The sequence below is a fragment of the Phalaenopsis equestris genome, unplaced genomic scaffold (assembly GCF_001263595.1).
Source record: "Phalaenopsis equestris unplaced genomic scaffold, ASM126359v1 Scaffold000232, whole genome shotgun sequence".
Classification (NCBI taxonomy): domain Eukaryota; kingdom Viridiplantae; phylum Streptophyta; class Magnoliopsida; order Asparagales; family Orchidaceae; genus Phalaenopsis; species Phalaenopsis equestris.
The window spans coordinates 542,084-567,175 of NW_018164674.1; the positions used below are offsets into that span (position 1 = coordinate 542,084).

General features: G+C 36.5%; 1 protein-coding gene across 3 annotated transcripts in view; it reads right to left on the reverse strand.

The window, feature by feature from the left end:
• Positions 1–427: 427 nt before the first annotated feature.
• Positions 428–25,092, reverse strand: part of LOC110023801 (serine/threonine-protein kinase ATR) — a 24,962-nt gene continuing 297 nt past the window's right edge. Inside the window, exons 2-18 of one of the 3 annotated variants that reach the window (XM_020723394.1) lie at positions 24,895–25,039; positions 24,713–24,825; positions 24,310–24,635; positions 24,085–24,209; positions 17,362–17,506; positions 16,707–17,276; positions 16,529–16,604; positions 12,281–12,629; positions 10,180–11,424; positions 6,732–10,077; positions 5,601–6,152; positions 3,878–4,501; positions 2,288–2,482; positions 1,317–1,486; positions 1,146–1,186; positions 923–1,003; positions 428–722 (exon numbers count right to left, since the gene is read on the reverse strand). In XM_020723394.1, the coding sequence (XP_020579053.1) occupies positions 1,319–1,486; positions 2,288–2,482; positions 3,878–4,501; positions 5,601–6,152; positions 6,732–10,077; positions 10,180–11,424; positions 12,281–12,629; positions 16,529–16,604; positions 16,707–17,276; positions 17,362–17,506; positions 24,085–24,209; positions 24,310–24,635; positions 24,713–24,825; positions 24,895–25,039 (7,979 nt within the window). In that variant the 3' untranslated portion in view covers positions 428–722; positions 923–1,003; positions 1,146–1,186; positions 1,317–1,318. Of the gene's footprint in view, positions 723–922; positions 1,004–1,145; positions 1,231–1,316; positions 1,487–2,287; positions 2,483–3,877; positions 4,502–5,600; positions 6,153–6,731; positions 10,078–10,179; positions 11,425–12,280; positions 12,630–16,528; positions 16,605–16,706; positions 17,277–17,361; positions 17,507–24,084; positions 24,210–24,309; positions 24,636–24,712; positions 24,826–24,894; positions 25,040–25,092 lie in introns of all 3 variants that reach the window. The other 2 variants (XM_020723393.1, XM_020723395.1) reach the window with 2 other exon arrangements.

Below are 25,092 nucleotides of genomic sequence, written 5' to 3' on the forward strand. Positions count from 1 at the left end.
ATTAGCTTTTCTAACATTAAATATAGACTTTTAATTTAATATTTTCGTATGATTATGGCACTTAAAAATGTTAATATAAATAAATATAAAAACTTTGATGTTATTTGTGTAAATATATAGCATTGTGTAGGTATGTATGTAAATCCCCATTAATTATGATACAATTTTAACAAATGAGCCAACCAAGGAACTAAACTCAAAACTCATTAAATCAAACCGAAATCCAAGCTGAAACTCAAGATTAATCGATGCTTGGTTAAGACTTCGTTACACCTCTAATCTAATTATAAATTAAATGAGATAATGAAATTATTACATACAGCGATTGCATGTCCGGATGACAATGCGGTCAGCCACACGTAATAATTTTCGCTCATTATAACCTACTTTCTAATTAAAGTGATTTTACACACTCCAATACTAAATAAAGTAGAAAAAAAAAATGATATATTTACCTTAATGGTTTCAAAGCCAAACAAAAAGAACATTTAACCTAAAAACCTAATAGAAACTGAAGCTGGAGTTTAACGAAGATTTTATTTACATAATGCAAATATGGAAATAGTTCATGTAGCTATGGGAATTTACCTGATCTCTTCTGTATGATGCAACCTTATTGATCTAAGATCTGCTTTTCTCAGGGCTACGAAACAAAGCAGTAATATATACTCGGATGGTATAATTCCAGGTAGTGTAGTATTTTGGCTCACTCAGCCATAAGCCTGAGATGGGACAAGAAAAATTAATATTATAAGCATCACAAATTTAAGGGACCTTTACATACATAACACGCAATTCTTATGTATTTACATATCTAACATCTAAACTTTCATTTTTGCATACCTAACACTCAAATCTTTAATATTACATTTTTTTTAAAAAAATCACTGTTACTAGCTTTTATTTCAAGTGACGTCATAACCTTTTGTGCTTCAAAATTTCAACAGGAGAGGTATGATTCTGGGGAAGGTGGGGACCTTCTAGATGCCAATGATCCAAAAACCTATATAGATCAAAAAATTATGAGATGTACCATAGACTAAAATATAAATATTTTCATGTATAGATAAGGGCCATATATCTGAAAAATGAGTTTTAAGAATTGAGCGGTGCGTATATAAATCTTTTTAAAATTAATTGGTTACCTCATGTCCCCACAAGGGCACTTCCAGCACGCATCCAAAGACTGAAAGAACATCAAGCTTCAGGATTTACAGCTTTGGGACATTTCTTTGAAGAGAGCATCATGCAAAAACTTAGGGTTATTTTTGAAATAAAAATAAGAGCATCAACCATATAAAAACTATTGTACATACCATTAAAACCAGGGCATCCACCAGATGTACATCTTACCCAAGTTCTTGTGCGACACGGCCTCAGCAATTAGCCGTCTTGCTTGTCCTTCCACGGCCAAAGGAAGAGATGGCGCTGCACCAACACCGACCACAACACCTTCAAGCCTTGCTTTGATGTTACTGATAGCCCTCTGAAACCACAATAAAAAAAAAAATAGAGCATTTCTTATATTTGTTGGTTGAGGGAAAAAATCATTGCAAAATAGGGGCCCCTTAATTGGCCACATCAAAATTTTGGTATTTAGTTGATGAAAACCAAATAAAGTGTAATTTTTTGGTGTATTCAAGTATAGGCATTTAGTTCAATTTTGATGCACTCCGCCGGCCAACCATTGCTCGCCATTGCAGCTGCGGGCATCTTACGTGGACCATCTCCTACAGTTAGGCTTTTACATTGATTTCATTCTACTTAAAACTAAATACAAAACAATAATATCATGCATTGGTTTTAAGCCTATCTAGACAATTTAGGAAGATTTACATCCATACCACTCAATAACTATGTATCTGCATATCTCGCGCCTAAACTTTAATTTTTACATACATGCTATCTTACCCACCCACGCATGAAAAAAAATCTCTTTTTAAAAAGCTAAATGGTGGTATTTTTTATGTGATATGAAAGAAGTGGGTGGTGTAAATGGAAAAAAGTAAAGTATAAATGTTTAGATATGTAAATATATAGAAATTGGGTGGCATGCATTTAAATGCCACAACAATTTAAAACATTTTAAATATAGTACATTGCATTATTCTGCATTCATTTTTGGGCAAACTAAACAAACCCTTTAATATATAGGATGCAAATAGCTTGTGAAACATGAATCCCTAGGAGGAAAGTGGATAATCCATTAATTCTAACCAAATAAAATTGATTTAACAATACAGAATTATACCAGAATTTTACGGCGATAAAGATTGTTTGTTCATACCTGCGCGTGAGGATTTTGAACTTCTATACCGCTGGATTTGTGAGATTTGGTCCACTCAACAAGGGGATCATGAATGAAGGTCTCAAGAACACTCATGAGCGTCTCCTTATGTGTTCTCAGTACCGACAGAGTTATCTCACATACTTTCAGAAATACGCCTTCATATCCAGTTATTCCGAGCCCATCTATCATGTTCTGAAACCCAAAAGATGGTATAACTAACTTTTACGAGCATAAATAATTTACAAATAAAGTGCGAAAATAGTCGGGGAGATTTACATACATACCACTCAATTCTTATGTATTTACATATCTAACACCTAAACTATTAATCTTTACATATCACCATACTTATGCATGAAAAAGAGTATTTCACATTTTCAAAGTTAAAATGATGGCATTCTTGATGTAATATGAAACATTTGGGTGGTATAAAATTTAACGTTTAGATGTTAGATATTAGAAAAATGTAAAAATTAAAGTTTTTTATGTAAATATCTAAGAATTACGCATGTAAAGCCCCCAAAAAAAGGGGATTTATATGCACAACACCCAATTCTTATGCATTTACCTATCTCACACCAAAACTATCATTTTTACAAATCCAACACCCAATTTACCCTTATCAACCGTATAGAACAGTGAAATCCATCTTTTCATCCATATGTGGGGAGTTAGGTTTGTAAAAATATAAGTTTTGGCGTGAGATATGTAAATGCATAAGAATTACGTGCTACATTCGTAAATTTCAGAAAAAAAAAAGAAAATCTCGGATTAGACTGTTGGGACGAAAATGACCCCAAGTAAAGAGTAAAGAATGAAGAGCCCATCTTGGAGAAATATTTGCGAAAGTAATACGCACACAACTCTGCGTGAGTACTCCATTAACCCCGCAATACCCTCGTAATAACCTATGAATAATATTGAAATAGAACCCGCGAAGGTTATGGAAAGGTTATTAGGGTTATAGGTTATTGTAATTAATTTCTCAATAACCTTCCAATAACCCTCTCATAACTGCGAAGCATAGGTTATTGCGGGGTTATTACGCACGCAACTCTGTGTACGTATTACGTACACAAATATTTCCCCCAATTTTGACGAAAAATTATTATATTCGGACTCCAGACAAAGAGATACCTTTGAAGTCCAATGAATCACATCCACGTGGAGCTGTCAGAAAAAAAAAAACTCATTTTCTTGTGATTCGGCCCGATAATGCAAGGGAATATTCCTTTCGTGTTATTTCACAAAACTCATTTTCTTGTGATTCGGCCCGGTAATGCAAGGGAATATTCCTTTCGTGTTATTTCACATTATTCAGGTATTATTGTAGTGGTATTGATGTGTTATTGTGTTATTATAACACCGAGAATAATTTTCAGAACACAATAATACATTAATATCATCACAATAACATCTGAATAAAGTGGAACAACAGGAGAATATTCACCTATACTAAAACAATTTTTTTTTATTAGCTGTAACCTCGTATCTCTGCGTCCCTCTACGTCTGGAGTCCAAACTTAATATTTGTTCTATCTTGACACTCACTAATTTACGGTAAATTATGCTGCATGGCCCATTTACCTGAGTTAACCTGAAAGGCACAAGTTCAGGCTTCTCTAACTGCAACCCTTTATCGAAAAGGCAACTAAAATCAACATGAACACAGTCCCCCGTCGTCGAGTCGAACAGAATGTTTTCTCCATGCCTGTCCCCCAGCCCAACAATATGTCCCACCATGGACCAAACAGCAGTCGTGTGGGCATAAGCAACCCTCGCTCGAAACCAAGCCGCCGGCTCCGAAAACGTCGTAAGAAACCATTGATGAAAAATAGGAGGGAACATCGGCAGAATTTTCGACTTAAACATCTCCTCCTCAGCCATCTTACCCTGGCATTGCTCATAGATCTTCTTGATCAAAGGATTCGTCCTCTGCCGATCGAATTTCCCGCGTGTTATGTAGATATCTTGGAGAATATGGCGGAGGCCGCGAGTCTGCGGAACCCATTCCACCATCCCGCAATCTTCTGTAAAAGGGATTACAGCGAAGGTGCGAATGTAAAGCTTTCTTCTTCGGCTCTCGGGGAACTTGGAGAGGAGACGGTTTATCATGGCGGTGAACTCCATCATACGAGCGTCTTTTCGAAGATCGTCTTTAGGTTTGCAAAGGAAGGCGCGGTGAACACCATCGCTGCCGAGAAAGATGACCTGGATTTGGAAAAATGGAAGGAGAAAGATTGATTTTGCAGAATGTTTGTAAATCTGAATTTGATGATATGCTCGGTGAATGCTTGAGTGGTGGATAAGTGGTTATGTTATAGATTTTAGCATTATTCATCTAGTGGCGTGATTCAACTCGGTTGAAAATCTAATTTGAAGGGGAAATATACATAAATAGCACACAATTCTTATGTATTTACATATCTCACTCCTAAAATTTCTTATTCATATACATAGAACTCTGGTGCTTTAAATCTTATGCATGGAATGGTTAAATACACTTTTAAAAGTGTTTTTTTGTTATATGATATGAAAGATTTAGTGCTATGTGTGTAAATATGAAAGTTTAGGTGTGGGACATGTAAATGCATAAGAATTGTGTGCTATTTATGAAAATATGAATTGCTAGAGAATATATGTCCTATTAGGAATTGCACCAAATAATAAAATTCAGTTATTGACACTGTACCTTGTACATTTGAGATTTAGACACAGTTAAACAAATAGAGGAAGATAACAGGCTTCAATACAAGATAGAATTCTAGTATATTAATTCTCAAGCCACCAAGAATTTGCATTAATTTGTTATAACTAAGCAATCCTTTGAATGGCCACACATCGTCTATATCATCACTATTTCATTAACCATGCCAGGATAAGTTCTTTAAAACCTTCAAACAAAACAAATCCTACCATCTTATCTGTATATATTTAGTATTCTAAATTTTTACACCAAATGAACTAATCAATCCTTTTTGAGGTTTTGCAGGGGGGTCATTTTAGTCCCAAAATATAATAGTGCCAATTTAATTCTCAGACTCAGTTTAATATCAGCTTAAATTGTCCACATATAGAATTATTTCAGCACCAATTTAAAAAATATGGGGACTAATTTGATATTTTTATAGACTCTGAGATTAAAATGACCACATTAAATAATCACAGGACTATTCTGGCACTTTACTCTTTTTATAGACAAGCACTAGTTGTATGACTCACTAATCCAACAGGGTCTCTAAGTCTTTGTTTGTGAAGCCAAATTTACATTTCTAATCTAATTTGCACGCTTAACACTTATTATCCTTACCTTCTTTGGCCTCTGAAGCGATGAAAGAATTTCAGCCTCATCTGCAATTCCAGAAATTGTGGGATGATCCGCGGCTGAGAACATGAAACCAGGAGAATCATATGAAGGAAGTGTGACAGTAAGAGCCTGTTGAATGGGTAATATAATCCCCAGTGGCATCATTCTCTTTAAAGCACTGAATTCAGTAGATATATTGATTTTCCTTGCCTTAGGCTGTCCTGGGTGGAAGCACAGCTTAATTAAGTGATCTATCAAACCAGCAAACTGAACAAACAGATTGCTATTATCGTTTCCATGGCGGAACCCTTTTCGTGCCGCTTGAATTATCTCAGAAGCAGCATCGCGCCTTGCCGCTACTGTTGACTTAGAAACAGCAGCCATCATCCAAAGAGCTTGCTGTGGATATTCCTGCAGAACAGATGTAATTATATGCTTTACAATTTTAACAGTTTCTTCGTTCTGATGACAGATCCGTGAGACTAGCTGAGACAGCACGGTAAGCCAGTGATAAGTTGGCAGATCTTTCAGACAACCACGCATGATACTTAGAACCTGAAACATTGGGTTTGAATATTTATAACCACAAAAAAATTAAAATAAAGTGCATTTTTGTAGATGCCACCCAATTCCTATGTATTTACATATCTAACACCAAAACTTTACTTTTTATATTTATAACACGCAAATCTTCCATATCACGTTAAAAGACTGCCATTTTAAATTTTAAAAATTGAAATGTACATTTTCATATATAGGGAAGGTGACATGTATGTAAAAATTGAAGTTTAGGTGTTAGATATGTAAATACATAAGAATTAGTCCTATGTATGTGAATGGTCCTAATAAAAAAAAAGGATTATTCAAAATAGATGCCACACAATTCCCATATATTTACATATCTAAAACCTAAACTTTACCTTCTGCATTTATAAGACCCAAATATTCCATATCACATCAAAAATACGACCATTTTAACATTGAAAGGTAAAAAACACATTTTTATGCATATCTATAAATGGTATTTATGTAAAAATTAAGGTTTAGGTATTTGATATGTAAATATTCAGAAATTGAGTGCTAGACATGTAAATCTTCCATAAAAAAATGCATGGGATGAAAAAGAGAAGATACCCTCGAATTAACAGCTTTCATAGATTTATTTGTTGACGCTCCATCTCTGTGGTTGTGGTACATACTTCCGAACTCGAACCAGAGCGTTAGCAATCTTGGCAGAGCTTGGAATAAATTCTTATGTCCTCTGTGAAGGCCTTTAGCATAAAACAGTAACACGTCAGGAAGGTGAGACCACCATGGCTTCTCATCAGCTACAGGATTTAATGAACCACCAGCACCAACCAGCAAATTATCCTCTTGCCGCTTTCTGGCATCAACATGAAGATCATCCAAATACTTCGCCATGAAAAAGTATGCATTCTCCCATTTTGGTTGCAGCTCTCTAACTCTTGAATAAAGATTTATAATATCTTCCTTCTGTTTCTGGCCTGTGTGATGGATCCATCTTGTGTAGAGAAGAATGATTTTAGCCACTTCCTGATTCTCTTTTGATGCTTGTGTGGAACAAAGCAATGGTGGATTTGGCAATCCAAGCGAAAGACTAGTGAGTGATGAGACTGCAGCATTGCCCAGAACTTCCGCATGCATATTCAGAAGACATTGCTCCAATTCGGCTATAGCAGAATCAGATTTCTTTGTGCTCCATAGAAGCTTCGCCTTCTCCACGTTGACATTAGGAGCACCTGAAGCATGAGCTTCCAATATGGCTCTATGAGCTGTTTCATAGTGGCCAGAGGAGCGACAAAGCTTTGCATATTGAAGCCAACAGTTACCTACTTGTGCATCAAGGCCACTGGCACCAAAGACTAGTCTGCGTAGAGCTAGGAGTGGTTCCCTTGCCCAGAGAGATGGTTGTGTTAATTTCAATCTATGTTCCCAGTCAGTGATAATTTTAGCAAACTTTGGATCTTCAGGACTGAATGATTTTTCCAGAAATGACTCCTCTCCTAAGAAAGTATGGTAATCTTCCAACTCACAGAGGAGATGAAGTTTCACCACATATGGATATGCCCGCATATAGGAATCCATGCCAGCGGCAGCTAAAGGGACAAGTAAAGTATGTTTAGACTGTGCGATTCGCTCCGCAACTAAAAATTGATCTTTTTTCATCATTGCCTGAAAAATCTTAGCAAGGCCAATGTCAAAAGAAGCGTTATTCTCAAAATTTCCGCAGATGAGACCATTTGTTTCTGCACCAGAAAGGTACTCCTCCATTAGATCCCATCTGCCTAACCTCCAAGCAGCCTGCACACCCTGCATGCACCAACTCTTCTTATAATCAGGTATTCTAAATATCAAACCATCAACATGAGTTACCATGGCCTGAAGATGACACATATTTAGCAAACAGTTAAGAACACCAGAATGTCTTTGAATTGAATCAGGTTCCAGCCGCAGAGCTTGCTCACAAAAGGTTAGAACTTCTGCCCAGTTTCCTGCCTTCTCATTTATAAGAAGCTGGTCTTGGAGCGTAGAAGATTTTCGCAGATTTGCTAAGCCAGAAAGGCCATCAGGCTCATCGAGAACACTATATATCTCCATAAGAAATGAGATGTCTTCATCAGAAAAGAAACCACTGCTCTCAGCAGCTGGATTGAAGGACCCAGAATTCTCCCGCACGTGCGATTCGAAGTACATCAGTGCACGAGCATGTGCATGACATCTGAAGGAAGCTTTTGCAAGAGTAACCTTAGGAATGGCAGATAAAAGCTCATAAACATTACTGCATTGCACAAGGAGCTTATCTGCATCAGAAACAAGCCCATTTGTGTCTTCACCTTTAGGTGTTTGTTTAGAGGTTGAAACTCCAAGAGATTGGGAGAGAGCAATTTCTTGTTTCAGGTCATCCACCCACTGCCCCAGATTATCAATCAGAGTGAAAACAGCCTGAATACAGACTTCATTCTGTCCCCCAAATACTCCATGAAATGTAGCACCACCACCACTGTTTCCTGAAGCCGCAGCATTAAGAACAGAGAGGATTTCCTCAGTTATGCTGCAACGTACCTCAACAGAGCTGTGGCAGACAGCATTAAGGACTAAATATGGAAGCAAATAAGTGGCTGTTTGCATGTCATGGCGTACTATACCACGGCATGAGCTGAAGATACTGAAACGAGACCCTGTTGCATGAGCAGTAAGCTTCCTGATCCAGCAGAAAATCCACCGTCGAAATGACATGGAAGGATGATAAATTGGACCCAAAGATGCAGAATCAGTTATGTTCGGTAGTTGAAATCTTGAGGTCAAGCATGGCGCAATAATTTCTTTAATATAATTAGAAAAACGATCCCAAAATATCTGTCCCCTCTTATTCATCTCCTTGTATGCTTTGCTACTTTCTACATCAATTATCTCAGTAGAATCTGTACCTGTAGTCTCATTCAGAGAAGCTTGGCAACCAGCTAGTTTCAGAAGCTCTTGTATGGCCAAAGCAGCTGAGTCCTGAACAATGGTGTCTGATGCAGCCCGAAATGCCCTTGCAAGATGCTTGTTTATAAGCTCAAAAATAAGATCATCATCTGAACATTCAATTTTGAAACGTTGAGAAGCGACTCCCTTAAATTTTGCAGGGTCAACTGCCCCAACAGCTCCTAAGCAATCCGCACAGACTAATTTCAACCTTTGCCCAACAGTAGTTCTGGACTGCTCTGCACAGCCTCTAAACAAAGATGTGATTAGAGAGCTAATGAGATCCAAATCTGGTGTGGCTTCACCAGCTACAAGGACAGTAACATCTTCTCTTCTTGTGTTCAACAGCTTGCTCAACTCACATGCCACCATATATCTTACATTTAAGCTCTCATGGTTGAGACCATCTATGACATCTTGTAAGTTCTCCCTCAAAGTCATTGAACCCCTTGCCCCCTGAATAACCATGTTAACCTTAGACAAAGCCGGAACAGTAGGTAAAAGTGGGAGTTCCCGAATTTGTTGCCGCAGCGTCAACCCGTTCTTCACCACAAGGTCTTCCAAAATCGCCACAATTTTTCCCAAATGAGAGGAAGGGACTTCACCGTGGCGTTCCAAGCATGGAATGAATGCAGCTACAATTTGTGAAATAACATGCTTAATGGTGGAAGGGGAGAGTTCAGCCAGTTTGTTGATAAATACTTGCAGTACACTTAGACTATCATATTGAAGATCTTCCTTGTCAATAGCATACAAGAGAAGAACCATAATTTTGGGAACATGAGCACTAAGGAAAGATCCCATCATCTCTATCAACTTCTCTATACGTCTAAGGGCTTGTTTCTGTAGCTGAAGATCATCAACACGCAGCATTTTCCTATCAATGCTGTTAAGAAGTCGAACAAAGTGATTCTTTAAAAATGCTGGAAGATCAACAGATCCAGTCAGGATTACAGAAACCTCCTGGATCATTGCTGAAATTCTTGTTGTCCTGAAAACATCATTAGAAGAAATCACAACTTTAAAGAGTATTATCGATAGCATTAAGAGCAGATCACTATAGACAAATGAAAGCTAAAATGTTATGGTTCACCTTCTTTCAGTTTCATTCATGTCCTCCTCCACAGGAAAGCATAAAAGTTCATCTATAAGCGCGGGCAAAGCAGCAGAGAAAATTTCCTTCTTGTCAGATCCTGTTTGGAAATGATAGAATTCTAAAACAGAAGTTAGTTGCTCTCCATCTTCATGAAGAAGAGCGAATGCCAGCACCTTTGGCAGCCAATTCACAATTAGGGGTACTACATCAGTATCCAAATGGCTTGCTAACTCATGCAATATAATCATTGCATGATCATCAACTTTGTGTGAAGCAATCAGCTGAGGTATAACAAAAGGAACCATTCTTCCGACAAGTTCTCCAGCTTTAATCCCAAAAACAGTTTCAGCAAATTTATGGATCAGAGTGGGGCGACTCACAAGCCTCGCAGAGAGATACTCAAACAATCCATCTCTAATGTGAAAGAATTTCGAAAGGATTGCTTCGAATCCTCCTTTGGGATTGAAACGGGGCGACCTGTGTATTAGTCGCGATGCAGTTAGCCTCACCATGTCATTTTCATTATCAAGCTGATCAACAAACAAAACAAGGGAGTACAAGAAAAGTTTTTCATGGCAATCAGAAAAATTCATTATCTCAGCTATTGTTTCCAAAACAGTCATCAAAATCAATGGATCCTGAGTAACGGCTAGTGCATGTTTCATTCTGTCCAGGAACTTCTGCTCTTTGGTCTTGTTGCTGGTCTCTCCATCCATAAACAAGGCCTCTAAAATGTGTTTATCAACGAAGCAAATTATTCCAGTACTAAATGCTTCCCTGACTGCTCTCATTTTGTGGAGAAGAAAATAATCAATACACTCTATCCATTTATATTTCGTAGTAAGCAGAGTACTCTGATCTGCATGCTTTAGAATTCGGGGAAGGACGGTAACATAAGCAACCAGAAAGGCTTCTGATGATTCCTTATAAAGAAGTTGCAGAAAAATGGAAGGTAAATTAACGCGATCAAAGTTTATATCAAGCTTTGAATTTTGCAGTTTAGGCATGGACCAGAAAGATCCACTGTGTTGCACTCCTTTGTCACATTTGGAACACCAAAAACCAGTAGAGAGAAGATCTATTGTCTGAACATGTCTGTCATAGTTATTAGTTATAAATAAATGGCAAGAATTTCCATCTGGATGATCAGAATAAGCACATGAGTTATATAAGCATGACAAATAGCCTAATGAATAGAGGATTGATCGACCAACTATTTCACTTTTGCCTGAACAAATTGACCTGAGAAAATATGACAACCAACAAGTAAACAATTTAGAGGAGGTATACATCATATGTGAAATTATAAAATATTAGATAAATTTGCTCTCAAAGCCACGATTTTTTAAAACTCATGATTTTCAAAAGAAAATAAATGTAATTATATAGAAGGCATGCCACAATAATTTCGATAGAGCTTTAGTTTGCATAAAGAGGCAAAAAATTTGGATTCAGCCTCCAGATGTTTATAGGAAAATTTGACTTTAATGCTAATTACTTTAGTTGGTTCTGGAGAAAAATCAACAATCTCATGCAAATGAACTAATTTTATTCAACTTTCAAAGCAAAATGTGCATTTAAAAATATTAACACAGCCCATATATCAGTTACCATAATAAGCATTGGGCAGTTTTAGATATAATATTTAGTGAAAAGAGAACGATGGTTTGATAGCATTTTAATGAAACAAGCCTAAACTTTTGTGGAAATGCTGGGAAAAATTATGGTTGATTTAGAAGGGACATGAGAACGACAGCAAATGAACGGAGTTTTTGACAAGCTCCTTGGGGCTTTAGCTGAATAATATATCGTTTATGTTCTTTCATCTTTTGGCTGTTTAGTTCCTAACAGCTTCAGGGCTTTCGCTTTTCCAGGATTTCTGTTTAGAGGAACGTTGTGTATTCCTTGTATGTTTCTTGCAGATGGAAAGAAAAAAATAAGATATATTTATTCTTTAATTTTTCCATAGCTTCAAAAAAGAAAAGAAGACCCTGCAATTCTAATAGTATACAGTGCACTTAAGTTGAGAAAATTAACTAAAAAATTAGGAAAAAAAAATTTAATAGCCCAGAAGCAGTAGAGAAGCAAATATACATACTCCAATCTTTGAAAAATACTTTCCAGTATATGGTGACCAGAACACAGGATAATCACAGGCAAAGAAATAGCAGCTTCAACTCGCACTTGTTCAGTTTCATCATTTATAGCCATATCCAGCACCTCAAGCTTGCATTCCACACTCGAGGGACCAAGTTTGGAGAGAACCTGGATCGAAAGGCATTTAATCTTCCAGACAGGATCAAAAAGACCAATACCAGGCTCATTCGTCCATGCCAATTTTAGCAAATAAATCAAATCATCATATCTTGGAGTGAAGAGACTCAGCCCACTTCCACCATCAAAGGAACTGTCAACCTTGAAGAAAACCATCTGTTTGTGAACTGAGCCTGAACCATGCATACAATATAACATTATGACCATGTTCAACACAAGTAAGTTTACAGAACATAAACTCAAAGCAGACTAAAGAGCGAAGATAGAATAATATTAGTCCATCCCTGGAATCTGAAATCCTCATGAAAAGCAGTGTGCAATCAGCAAAAATTATACAAATCCCGCTGCTTAACATTTCAAAATACCTCAATTAACACTTTGGTTTAAACATCCAATCATTGCTCAACGTTAGTCATACTTTAACCCATTCATGTCCAAGAAGATCAGGGAAAAGTTTAAAGAAAGGTTTACACTGATAGACAGCACATCAATGTCCAAGATAAAAAGTAAAATGTTTAATCACGACATCTGGTCAATGGCTTTCAACAACCTCAAGATGCTCTGTTTAGAATTAAATGAGACAGGTTTATTTAATTTTAAAATTTTGACTAAGAAAGTAATCATGCAATTCTGCTTGCTTAAAGTAGAAAATTAACAATATAAAAATATTCATGGCCATTAAAAAACATCTAAAATTAAAAACCAATACTATATAAAAGCAATAAAACATGGAGAACTAAATATTTCTAAAAGGCAATAAAATGAAAGCAAGCCCTGGGGTGGAAGGAGGAAAATAGGAAACATTATAGAATCCTCACTTGCTCAGGCTCCTAACTAAACACTCCACATAGCAAATCACAACCTATTATAGAGTACATCACAAAGAACAATCACACTATAACATGATTCGCTTCATTGAGCCATTAATATAATGTTCATTATAGTGCTTTCAAAATAATTTCTAGGACAATAGTACGTCAAGTATAAATAATATCTTGAAGTAAACATATAAAGAAGGTACAACAAAGAAGTGCACATGTGCTCTAGTTATTAGTATATATGCATGTGCATGTAAGAGACAGACTACCATAATACAAATAACATTAATTTCTTCTTGCACATTTACATATTCCTCGTATATTTCAAAATCATGTCTTGCCTCGAATCTCATGTTGACAGCTCGTGAGTAAGGACTGGAATATATATGTTATTTCTAGGCAATTTTGATGTTTTGGATCCGTGTGTGTGGTCTGTTTTATGAATGGAGAGCATTTGAGTGATTTTGATGGCGATTGTGACAAATAGGGTCCAAATTGATGTAGTGCCGACAGACTATTGTCTTCATTATGTTTGGTTGAATTGATTATAGAAGACCCATTCGTAAGTAATTTTGATGTTCCAGATGAGCTCAAGTGGTCTATTTTGCGAACAAGCATCATTTTGGGTAGTTTTGATGAAGATCAAAGAAACTGGTACTTGATTTGTGCATCACCCCATCTGTTGATTGTTTCCTTCATCAAATGGCTCTTCCTAAACATTTTTTATGCTCTGTATGCGCCAATAAATTATGTTATGCAAACAAGTGATCTTCCAGGAGGCTTTGGGCATGATTGAGGCATTTTTGGCCTCAATTTGCTTAATGTTGCACTCATTGTTTCTCGTTTTAATCACATTCAATCAACTTAACTTATGGAACATATATGAAATTCAACACCAAAGAGAAAAAAACCAATGACTCCTTACACTTAAGTAAGAAGGAATCAAAATGGAGGCCTAAAATATCTCGAGTTTCTAACATCTCAAGCTTTTTTCAAAGGCGGATCTCTACAGGAGGATTATATGCTAAACACTAAGGGAGCCCAAGTTACAACTATCCTTACATCCTAAAGTGCATTAATCTTAAGGTCGGTGATCTTCTAACATCTTAAGATAAGCTAGAGGAGGGGCTGCCAACCTTTTAGTGATAATCAACTTTCTAACTCATTGATGTGCTAATCTCTTAATAGGAGCAGAGGACAGGAATTCACAGCCTTACCTCAAGGCTTTAGTGGAAAAAGCTAGAGTCAGTTGGCAGTAAGCAGGAGCCTGTATGATAAGATTTCTTGAGCAATGTGCCACACAAAATATTACCCCAAAAAGAAGGAATATTGTCAATCAACATGATTTGTCAAGAATTTATGTACTTCGAAAAACATGTTTGTTCTTGAATAACCTAAAGGATAATGCAAACAATTGAATATACTAGCTCTGACTTCAGACAGCTAAGGAAAAAAGGTTGTCGACCAAAGTCTACCTAAATGATAAAGCTAAAGTTCCTAAGGATGTCACTAATAGTTGAGCACTTAGGAGAACTCGCCAAGAAAGAGTGAATTCTCGGGGAGAGTCACAAGGTGGAGACCTCTGATCAAGGCCAATTAGAATAAAAAAAAAAAAAATCAACCTCCCAATGAAACTTCTTGAAATGAGCTCCGAGGAGAAACTCATCACAAATATTCTCATGGTTAGTTACTAGCACAAGGAATACCTGAGAAAGGACGAATGTAGGTTAAGTCCGATTGAAACTACAAAAGTTGGCATTACTAAGGAGGAGTTTAAGAACCAATCTCTCGGGAGAATTTTATGAAAGGGGCAAGTTTTTGGGTAAGTCAACAAAAAAAGGGCAAAATCATTGGAAAGAAAAAGAGTTATTCAAAGCTAGTCGGAATAAATGTTAACCTCCATAAGGGGCTCTCCAAGAGCAAAGCTCTCAGGAGAACTCATGACGAACAAAGAAGTGCTTGGGATAAGTCATTGCCATAAGAAAACTTCCTAATGAGGAAAAAGAGTCAACCAAGTTCAATCAAGGCAAAATCTGACCTAACAAATATGGCCATACTTGAACTTGTGAGAAAGTTCACTAAGAAGAGATAAGTTCTCGAGACAAGTTACAAACAAAAAGAGACTTACTAAAAAGCTGGCCGAGACATACAAGACAATGTCAACCAACGCCAACCGAAAATGGTTGAATAAGATTTAACTCCTCTAGAGAAATCGCCAAGAGCCAAGCATTCAAAAGACGCGACTTATAAAAGCTAGGCAAGGGTAAAAAATAGTTCATCAAGGGAAGCATCAACTTGGGTCCTAGTAATCCTATCAAGTACTATTTTTTTCCAACTAGTCTAAGGCTTGGGCAAAAGAATTTAGTCCAATAATGATTTGCTAAACTCTCATAAGCATTGGATTGATTTGGGCAAGGCTTTGAAATAGATAACAAAAGACTACTCAACATATTTGAGCCAACGAAAAAAATGCAAAAATCTGGGTTAAGAGACTTCATGGTACCACAAGAGAGATCAAAATTTATCATCCTCAAAATGGGATCATTATCCTTGATGTCAAGACCGTGCTTGGGGTGCTTGAAATAGGTAACGGGAACATTATATGCCTTTGGGCAAGTATAATCTCTTCAATTAGTAGTGCTAAAATATTTTTTTCGTAAGTAATAAATTTAAATATGCAATAGAAAAAAATAAAAAATATAAAAACTAATATGAATTCAACAATAAATATAAAAAAATGAATATAAAATTGAAAAGCAAATCTAGAAGATGCTATTAAAAAAACTTTATAAGACTTCATTACTGCTCATTTGACATTTACTTAATGTACTCTTTAGAAGCATAAAATCATTAATAATACGTCTATGTAATTTCACGTTGAAAGATATTTTTCATAGGTGATAAATTAATGTAATGTTAAAAAAAAGGACAGATTGTTGAGCTTCTATGCATTTAATAATTACAAAACAAAATGAATATAAAGTTTGAATTTACACATTTAAAAGAACATATAACATATGCTTCAAACACAGTACTTCATGCATGTGCATATTTACTGTTATTTAGCAAAAAATCTACTAAATATAGGAGAGTAGCGGTTGCTTCACATTGCATGTGAAACCTATGAGCAAAACAGGCACAGCTCGTAGCAAGTTTGCACCTCAAATGTTCCACAAATTTAAATGTTAAATAGCTTTCCCGTTGATTCAAGGTTCTATAGCTGTAAGGCTTAATAAAGTTGGGAGATTCCTTACCTTGCAGAAGTAATATGTTGTGAATTGCTACCAAATAAATGGACAATCCAAATGAAAGTGCTCCTGTAGCCTTTTCCTGTAACAAATCATCTTCGATTAATTAATCAGATTCAGTGAGCAGTAATATTTTACATCAAATAAATAATAAATCATAAAATCTTTCCAGAATTCAGCATACCTGTTGGCACATCCATGGAATCCAGGAAAAAACTTGCTGAAAGATGCCAGTAGCTAAGGTGACTTTTGGATATAGACAAAATGCAGTAGAGAGCAGACTAAGAGCCGTTATTGAAGTTTCTGGCCGCAAAGGAGAAGTTCCACAATTTTCAGGCCTTGAAAAGTCGATAAATTTGGAAAGTGTAATTTGTAGATCATTTACACATTTCTTATTATCTTCACAAGAAGAGGATTCATTGGGTTCACAACTAATATGAATATCAACAATAGGAAATTCTTTTATGTCCTGTAGTTTTTGTCGCTTTATGTCACAATGAGTGCTCTGTGTAGACCTTTTTTCGCCAACTTTTGCAATATCAAAATCTTTGCCACTTACACATGAAATGCCTTGACAAACAACATAATCATTGCAAGCATGAAATGAATCCAGAACACAGGCAGCCATTTGAATACACTCAATTAGAGACAAACAGGGTTTTGACGAGGATAGTACTCTAATAAGCTGTGCCGGCTTCCATATATTTATGGGACAAATTTTTGCAATACGTATGTATGCACTGCACAATGCTACCTAAAACAAAAATAAAAACTTGCACATTCCATCTACACGCTTAATCGCTTAAATGGAACTCTGGAGAAAGAAGCATGAAAATAACCTGAAGTTCAGTGCTTTCTGTACTTTGCAATAATTTAGGGAAAACTCGAACTATTTCACTGGCTGTAGATTTGACAATCTCATCTTGACAAGTTGAATGCAGTACATGAAAACAAGCACCGACAGAAGAATCATAGACAAGGTTTCTGCAAGAAGCAGGTCAGTTTGTCCTAAGATGTGACCATAGTGTTCTTAATTAAAGCTTGGTGTACATAGAATGAGTGAATTAAGCAAGTATAATCTAACAACAAGCTAAGTTTAGGAGCTTATAAATTAAAAGAAACTTATTTGGAGAGTTTTCCCAAAGGAATCTTATCAGATAATTGAACTGACAGGCAATGTCATTATTTCCACTTCTTCTCTGAAAAAGTTGAGATCCTTATTTGTGAAACAGAATAAGTTAAGATCCTTGTTTGTGAAATAGGAGTGATGTTTATGTTATTTTTAAAGAGTGCAAGACTATGATTGAAAATTAAACTGGTAAGCAGATCAAATATTTCTGCACCAATAATAGCTTAGAGTTTTGTTTAGAAGATTCAATGACTTAATTTTAGCCTGCTAAGGTCATTATGGGCTCAAGATACCGTTGCAGCTTAATATTTGGTGAATCACACTCCTTCCAATGCTACTGTAAGAAGCTTTGTATGAGGTTTAGTCAGATAAACCTGCAGATTACTCGTTTATACATATAATGATAATGGTACATTAGAGCCTAGATCTATGAAATGTATATTCTTGATTATAAGATTTGGGTTAAGAGCTATAAGTTATGATACCCAAAAATCAAGAAAGTGAACCTTAATAGAGATGTGTTTGATGGGACTATCATATTATGCGCAACACCTATTACAAGATCTAGTGATATGAACCAAGAGGAGAAATCTGGCAAATAAGTTGAGGTTCAAATTGAGACAACTACATTATCCGATACGATTTTTAAATCAAGTTCAACGAGCCATGACAAAGCAATTTCTTCATCGCCACAACTGCAACGACCGCAAAATTCTATCACCAATGATAGGCCAACGAGAATAGTTAAGACACCCGTAGATATGATGAGGCTAATTTGATTGCTCATGCCTTAACTATGGCCAAAGATATTGAGTGTGGCAAATAACCTTCAAGCTATAAAAAAACAATTAATTCAATAAACATTGATAAGTGAATGATTACTATTCAGAAGGAGATAAATCCATATACAAGAATAACACTAAGGATTTAGGGAAGTTATGTTAAACTGAAAATATGTTATTAAAAAAAAATGTACACAGAGTGTTGAAGATGACATATACAAGGCAAGATTAGTTGCAGAGGGATTCATTCAAATTCAAAGCGTAGCATTTATAAATATGTTATCTTCAGTAGTTGCTTCGTTTGTGATAAACCATAACCCTAAGTTTAGATAGATGTAAAATTTACATTTTTGAATGAAGAGCTTGAGGTGGACATTTAATATGCAGCAACTAGAAGATTTTGTGAGTACATGTAAAGAACATTGTTTGTTCGTTGAAGAAATCTTTTTTTCACGGTTTGAAATAGTCTCATAAGCAGTAGCACAATAAATTTGACTCATTCATGATCGCTAATTAGTACATGTGATAACGGTATTTACTTTAGAAAAAAGACAATAGGCCATTTATCTACTTATTCTCATATGTTGATAATATTTTGAAAACTACCATGAATAAATAAGAAATTATGAAGTTGAAGACTTAACTCAATAGTGAGTTTGAGAAGAAAGCTTTAGATGTTGCGAAAGGACTGTGACATAAAAATTTAAAGAGATCGAAAGGCAAGGCTTGCATAGATTCAATATGCAATATACCAAATCTATTAATATTTCATTAGCCGCACATTTCAAACTGTCATCAATTTTGCGTCCACAATAAGATGATGAGATTCAGTTTGTATCTCGAGTTACATATATCGGTATAGTGGGATTTATCATGTATGCTAAGATATATTTTCATTTAAATTTATTATAGGAAATTAGTGTAGTCAGTAGATGCATGGCTTATCTTAATGAGAAGATAAAAAAATGACTAAGTGGATACTAAAATAGTTGTGTGAAATTAAAAATATTTGTTTTTGGTTTGGGAAAACTACATATTACGTCATCGGTTATATTTACTTAAACTTTACTCGAAACCTTGATAGGAGCATATCACTTACATGATATGTGCTTATTATCGATGGTTATACTATTAGCTAGAATGTTAACCTGCCAACTACAATAACATTGTCTACGAATGAAATTGAATACATGGCAATTATTGAATCTTATAAAGCAAGTATTTTTATTAAAGATTTTTTAAGAACTTAGTAAAGAATTAGAGATTATTACGGTGATGTGTGATGATAAACTATTATTTATCTCATTAAAAATCAAATGTTTAGTAAGAGAACTAATCACATTGATATTCATTATCACTTTATTTAAGAAGTTATCATTCATTGTGATATTATTGTGAGAAAGTACTCATAATAAGCCTAATAATATGATGACTAAAGCATTTGCTATATCTAAGTTTAAGTCTTACTTAGACTTAGTTGATATTCATTATTGACCTTGAAAGTTTCATGAAACAGGTGGAGAATATTTATTGAAGATTGAAATTTTGTTTTTTAATTCTCCTTTTTGAAACTCGAGTCAAGATAAAGATTGTGAGATTGTGAGAACTTGTGATGATGATTTTGCTGATATTGGTCAGTAATTTTTGTTTTACAACAATGTATCATAACCAAAATTATGTAAAAATGATTGGGAGATGTATAATGGTAACAAAGAGATTGGGCCTCATAGTCCACCAATAATCTCACGGGTATGTCAGGCACCTTGGAGTGGAATATTTTGTTGGGGGGGGGGGGGGAAGGGAGGGATGTGCATTCCATAAGGTTATAGTATGCACGCGCACTACTAAGGCTGACAAAAAAAACTTGTTGTTCGCAAACAATTCTTGTTTGACTTGTTATGTAGCTCGCATTTGAATTGTTTGTAAAGTAAACGAGTCGAAAATAAACAATTTTTTTAATCTCAAATTATAAATGAGTTGAATGCAAATAACTCTTTTTTCAGCCATGGTAGGCTCGTTTTAGCTCGAAATAAGGTAATTATATATATAAGTTGGCATCACTTTTGATGTCGTATGTGTGGGATGTCCACCTAAGCGCATTAGGACTATAGTTCACACGTGTGTCCTTTCCAGGAGCTCAATACATCCAATATGATACTCTTCAGTCTATATTTAAGGGCACGCGGTTGGGGTTGTTCTGTTAAACTTTATCTTTCACTCAGGCGAAGGCCGATCTGCATTTTGCTTCTCGGACGGCTCCAATCAAACCAAATGATCTCATTCACCACGTCGCGCACGCATCGGACTTCAATTGGCTCAATCATCAACGAATTTGTCCAGACAACCTCGAATGACAAAATAGACCGCGCGGGCTTATTTGAGTAAGCACAATGGAGATGATACAATATGTGATATTACATTTCTGCCCCTGCTTTAATGTGAGTTTTATAAGTTATTTTATATATTTGACATGTACGAGCCTATTGCTCAGTTGCCTTATGACTTGACTGACAGAGTTAGCATGACTTCCGCTCAGTAAAGCCAATTTGGTCGGTTGGGTTGAGTCGATGCAGCTGGTCGACTGGACTAAATTTGCTTCAGGTCAGCAGGACTGACTCGGTCCTCTAGGCTTTGTTGAATGGTTGATCTATTTTGTTCATCCACCCTTAATCCCTAGGTGAGGAGCTCGTGTTGACAAAACGAGGCTAAGCTATCGAGCCAATGATGAATCACTGTAACTCTATAATTAATTCTTTGATGAGAGAGTCATACGGGGTGATTGGGAGGCTTATTATGTTATCAATTTTTTGTTCCTGATTAGGAACCTCGAGGGAGTCCTTGGGACGGCTCGTGATGCTGAGGAACTGGATTGTTTCCTCTAGTCGGAATTGTCGAGTTAGGTTGATACCTTCGCTCGGCTTTCTGGGGATGGTTATCTCAAGTGCTTACCTGTCAAACACTTGTTTGATCGGTTCAAACTTGGATCATTATTTTTTTCCTTTTCCTGGCTTGGTTGGCTTTCGTACTTGACTCAGATGGCAACATGCAATTGGATTAAGCGAGCCTCTTGGTCTCCTGTCGATGGATCGTCCTTTGTTTTACTTCCTTCTGGACTGTTGAATCTCTTCAGGTTCCATGCTGGCACATTCTTGATTTACAATATATTATTAGTTTATTTATTTATTTATATTTATATATATGCTTCTTTAATAACCTACGAAAAACTTAGAAAGCAATTGATGAATTCATAAATAAATTAACCTCGTCAAAACTTGAAAATTATAAACAAAGTCTAATTTCCCCTCGGGTCTAGTACAAGCTCATATCATGAGCACTGTTTACTCAAAGCATAGAGCAAAAATAGCTAATCATAAATTATCCACAATTTTCTATTGTAAATATAAATTCCTTTATGAATCCACTAGAAAGAATATCAAGCATATAGACCTTGAAAATCACTAAGAGGTTGTTTGGTTTGTTCAAAAATTAATGTCGTATAAAATAAATGCAATGTAGAGGCAATGCATTGTATTTGTAATTTTTTTTTAGTTGTTTAATATATTGTAAGATAAATGTGTGATTTTATTTTATTTTTTTTGTTTGGCTTGAAGTATAATGAAAATAAAATAATTTAAAGAATGTGTGGTCTTACATAAATTACTGGCAGTCAAAGACGCAGTAGGTAAGTGGTGGCAGGTGGCAACGGTAGCCGAAAGTGGTGGAGTTGGTTTTTGCCAAAGAAGACTGCGGATAGTACTAGCAGCCAGAACCTAGAGCTTTGGCGGCGGCTGGCAGCTGGCAGCTATTGGGGATGAACAATGGTGGCGAACAGCGATGGCAGCTGGCAACCCTTTTCATAGAGTTGTGTATTTAGAATTTGCCCAAATCCATCAAATTTCAAATGCATAGAAAATGAACTAAGAAATGAACTCTAAATACGTTCTTGTTTTACATTACAATTGGAATTCTTCCAACTAAACGTCTGGATTCTCAAAATCCATGCAAAAGAAATGCAGTCTACTTCTTTTGCAATAGACCAAAAAATCCCTAATAAAGTATACTTTCCCACTGACACCATTTATTTAACCCAATTTTTAAAATGCATTGAACACTCTCTAGGCCGCACCCTATGTGATGTCGTAGGAAGAAGAAACTTTCCCAAGAAAGAAAATCAGCAAATTACAATTAACACATGGGCCGCTGGAGAGGCGAAGCCCTCAAAATTGAGGAATCAACAACTAAGATCCAGAGATTTAAGTTTTCTAGAAATTGATGACTTGATAAAGAGGGTGACAAACATGAAGCAACTTAGCAGCTTTTAGAATATTTTCTACATCATAACTATTGTTTTTCCATCTCGCCATCAAATTTTGTTAATCACAACCTAAGAAATAGCATGCAATCTTTTAATGATCGTGGCATTTGCTAATGAATTAATGGAGGGAGACATTTTAGGATGTTGGATCTAAATCTGCCCATAGTTATATTAGAATTTTACTAATTCAAAAAATGTGAAAGGCTGAATAGAGATGAGGCAAATAAGGGGACAAAACATTATCAATGCTCAAAGGGTATAGTGATTGAACGTGAAATTTGGAACCCTTGGTTCTCTCCAAGAACACCTATTTATAAGGAAGGATCTAGTGCTAAAGTAAAAGTAATAAAATAAGATATACAGATGATAAATATAAAATAATACAATACATTGTAGCCAAAATGTAGACATGAACTTAAATGAAGATAAGTCGTTGGACATCCGGAGGTATGTATTGAGAGGCTTCTTCAACCATTAATGACTATTGAGCTGAATTAATCCAACGAATCCAGTGATGGCCTTTAAGTTTGTTCTTCTTGAGCCTATGGGTAATCTCTCTCTAGTTGTCTTTGCCTTGTTTTTGGCTGGCAAATGACTTAAACCCGATTGGGTGATGTTCTCTTGGAACTCAGCTGGTTAGTCCTTTTGAGTCGAGGTTCTGGAGTCCTCTACAAATCTGCTAGCAAGTACGCCCAAAGCACCGCTAGAAAACTACTTTATGGATCCGAATGGAATATCCAGCTCAAACCCTGCATGAAAAATTCATCATGAGCTCTTCTTTGGTCTCGGCTGGCAATTGGATCCCACCTACCCAAGTCCATCTTTTAGAGTATACATGAAGCCATATTCTTCTGGAATCTCTATCATTGCTATAAAGTAGGCATTCCCTAGGATTTTTGCCAAGCTGGACCTAATAGAGAAAATGGGACAGGAGGCAACTGTTACTGAGGGCTCAACGAAGGAATTCACGTGCACAAAAACCCTTGTTCCTACTAAGGACCTAGAGCTCCCCTTTAATACCCCATGCAACGTTGTCCAGTGAATCCTAGGTACAATTAGCGAGAGTTGCGACAAAAAACCTAAATACAAGGAATAAATCACTAGTAAGTGAAGAGACGCTGAGAAAGCAAAGGATTCTTCCCCCTCCCGTTGTTCTTATTTTCCCCCTTTCTCACCCTTCCCGTCCTTCTCTCACCCAAAAGCTCTTATCACCATCTACACTGCTCAGAGTATCTCCTCAGCCTAAAATATTTCATAACTCAAACGACAATAACACCCACGGCGTTTAGTAAAGCCATAGAAAGAAGAAGGACATCCACCAACATATATATAATACCTGAAAACAGCATGTTCTTCCTCATCATGCTGCAGAATGCATACAATTGAACGAATGAAATTTTCCACCGGAATTATGTCAGCATCTACAACTGACATTGTAATACGTACAAACTCAAAACAAGCCTGTTTGTCAAAAGAAGAGATCAGAAGCCGGGAAAATGCAAAAACACGTATGAAGTATAAGAAAACAGCGAGGAGAATAGGAATGTAAAATCGCACCCACCGTATGCAAAGTCCCATCGCCGTGGCACAAAAGATAGCAGGCAGCAGAAACAAATGATGTATTCACTAACCCTTCCACATAAAGGGTCCCATCGGTAAGGCATTTGCTCAGAAGCCTAATAATCCATGCAGCAAACGACTGCCACCGAGTCTTCTCGCCGAGATCAACTGCAATACCCGCGCCATCCTCCGGCTGACAACAAGCAGGAATCTCGCTGAACAGCGATGTGGAAGTAGAAATTAAAGCAAATGTCTCACAGAAGCACCTCAACGAAACACTCCTTGATAGCACCATGTCCTGGTGCAGGTATGCCACATAAGCAATATCTGCAACCAAGGGGGTTGGAGAAGAAGGCAGCATTAAAATTCGTGAATTAAGAATGAGAAATTAAAATAAACCACACCTTCGACAGCCTGCATAGCGTCCTGGAAGAACTGGCAGTAAGCATCTCGCTCTCCCGTGCGGAGCAACGAAAGCAGGGTCGATGCAGTTTCGAAGATCAGCTCGTGGAGGGACCTGCAAGTAAAGATAGATCAGTCGGAATGGGGTTTCCGGTTAGGATTAGAGATTAGGAATTATCTAAACCGGAATGTGGGCTCAGCGAGGAATGGGAGAACACGGCCGATAACAGGGAGGACTGCCGCTGCCTTGCCGTAGAAGAAAACTCCGGGGAAGTTCCGAGCGGTGTGGGAGAGGAGTTTCAGCACGGCCGTGACCTCTCGTTCCTTGGCTACAAGGGGACGAGAAGATGCGATCCGTTAAGGAACTGAATAGTTTCAGCAG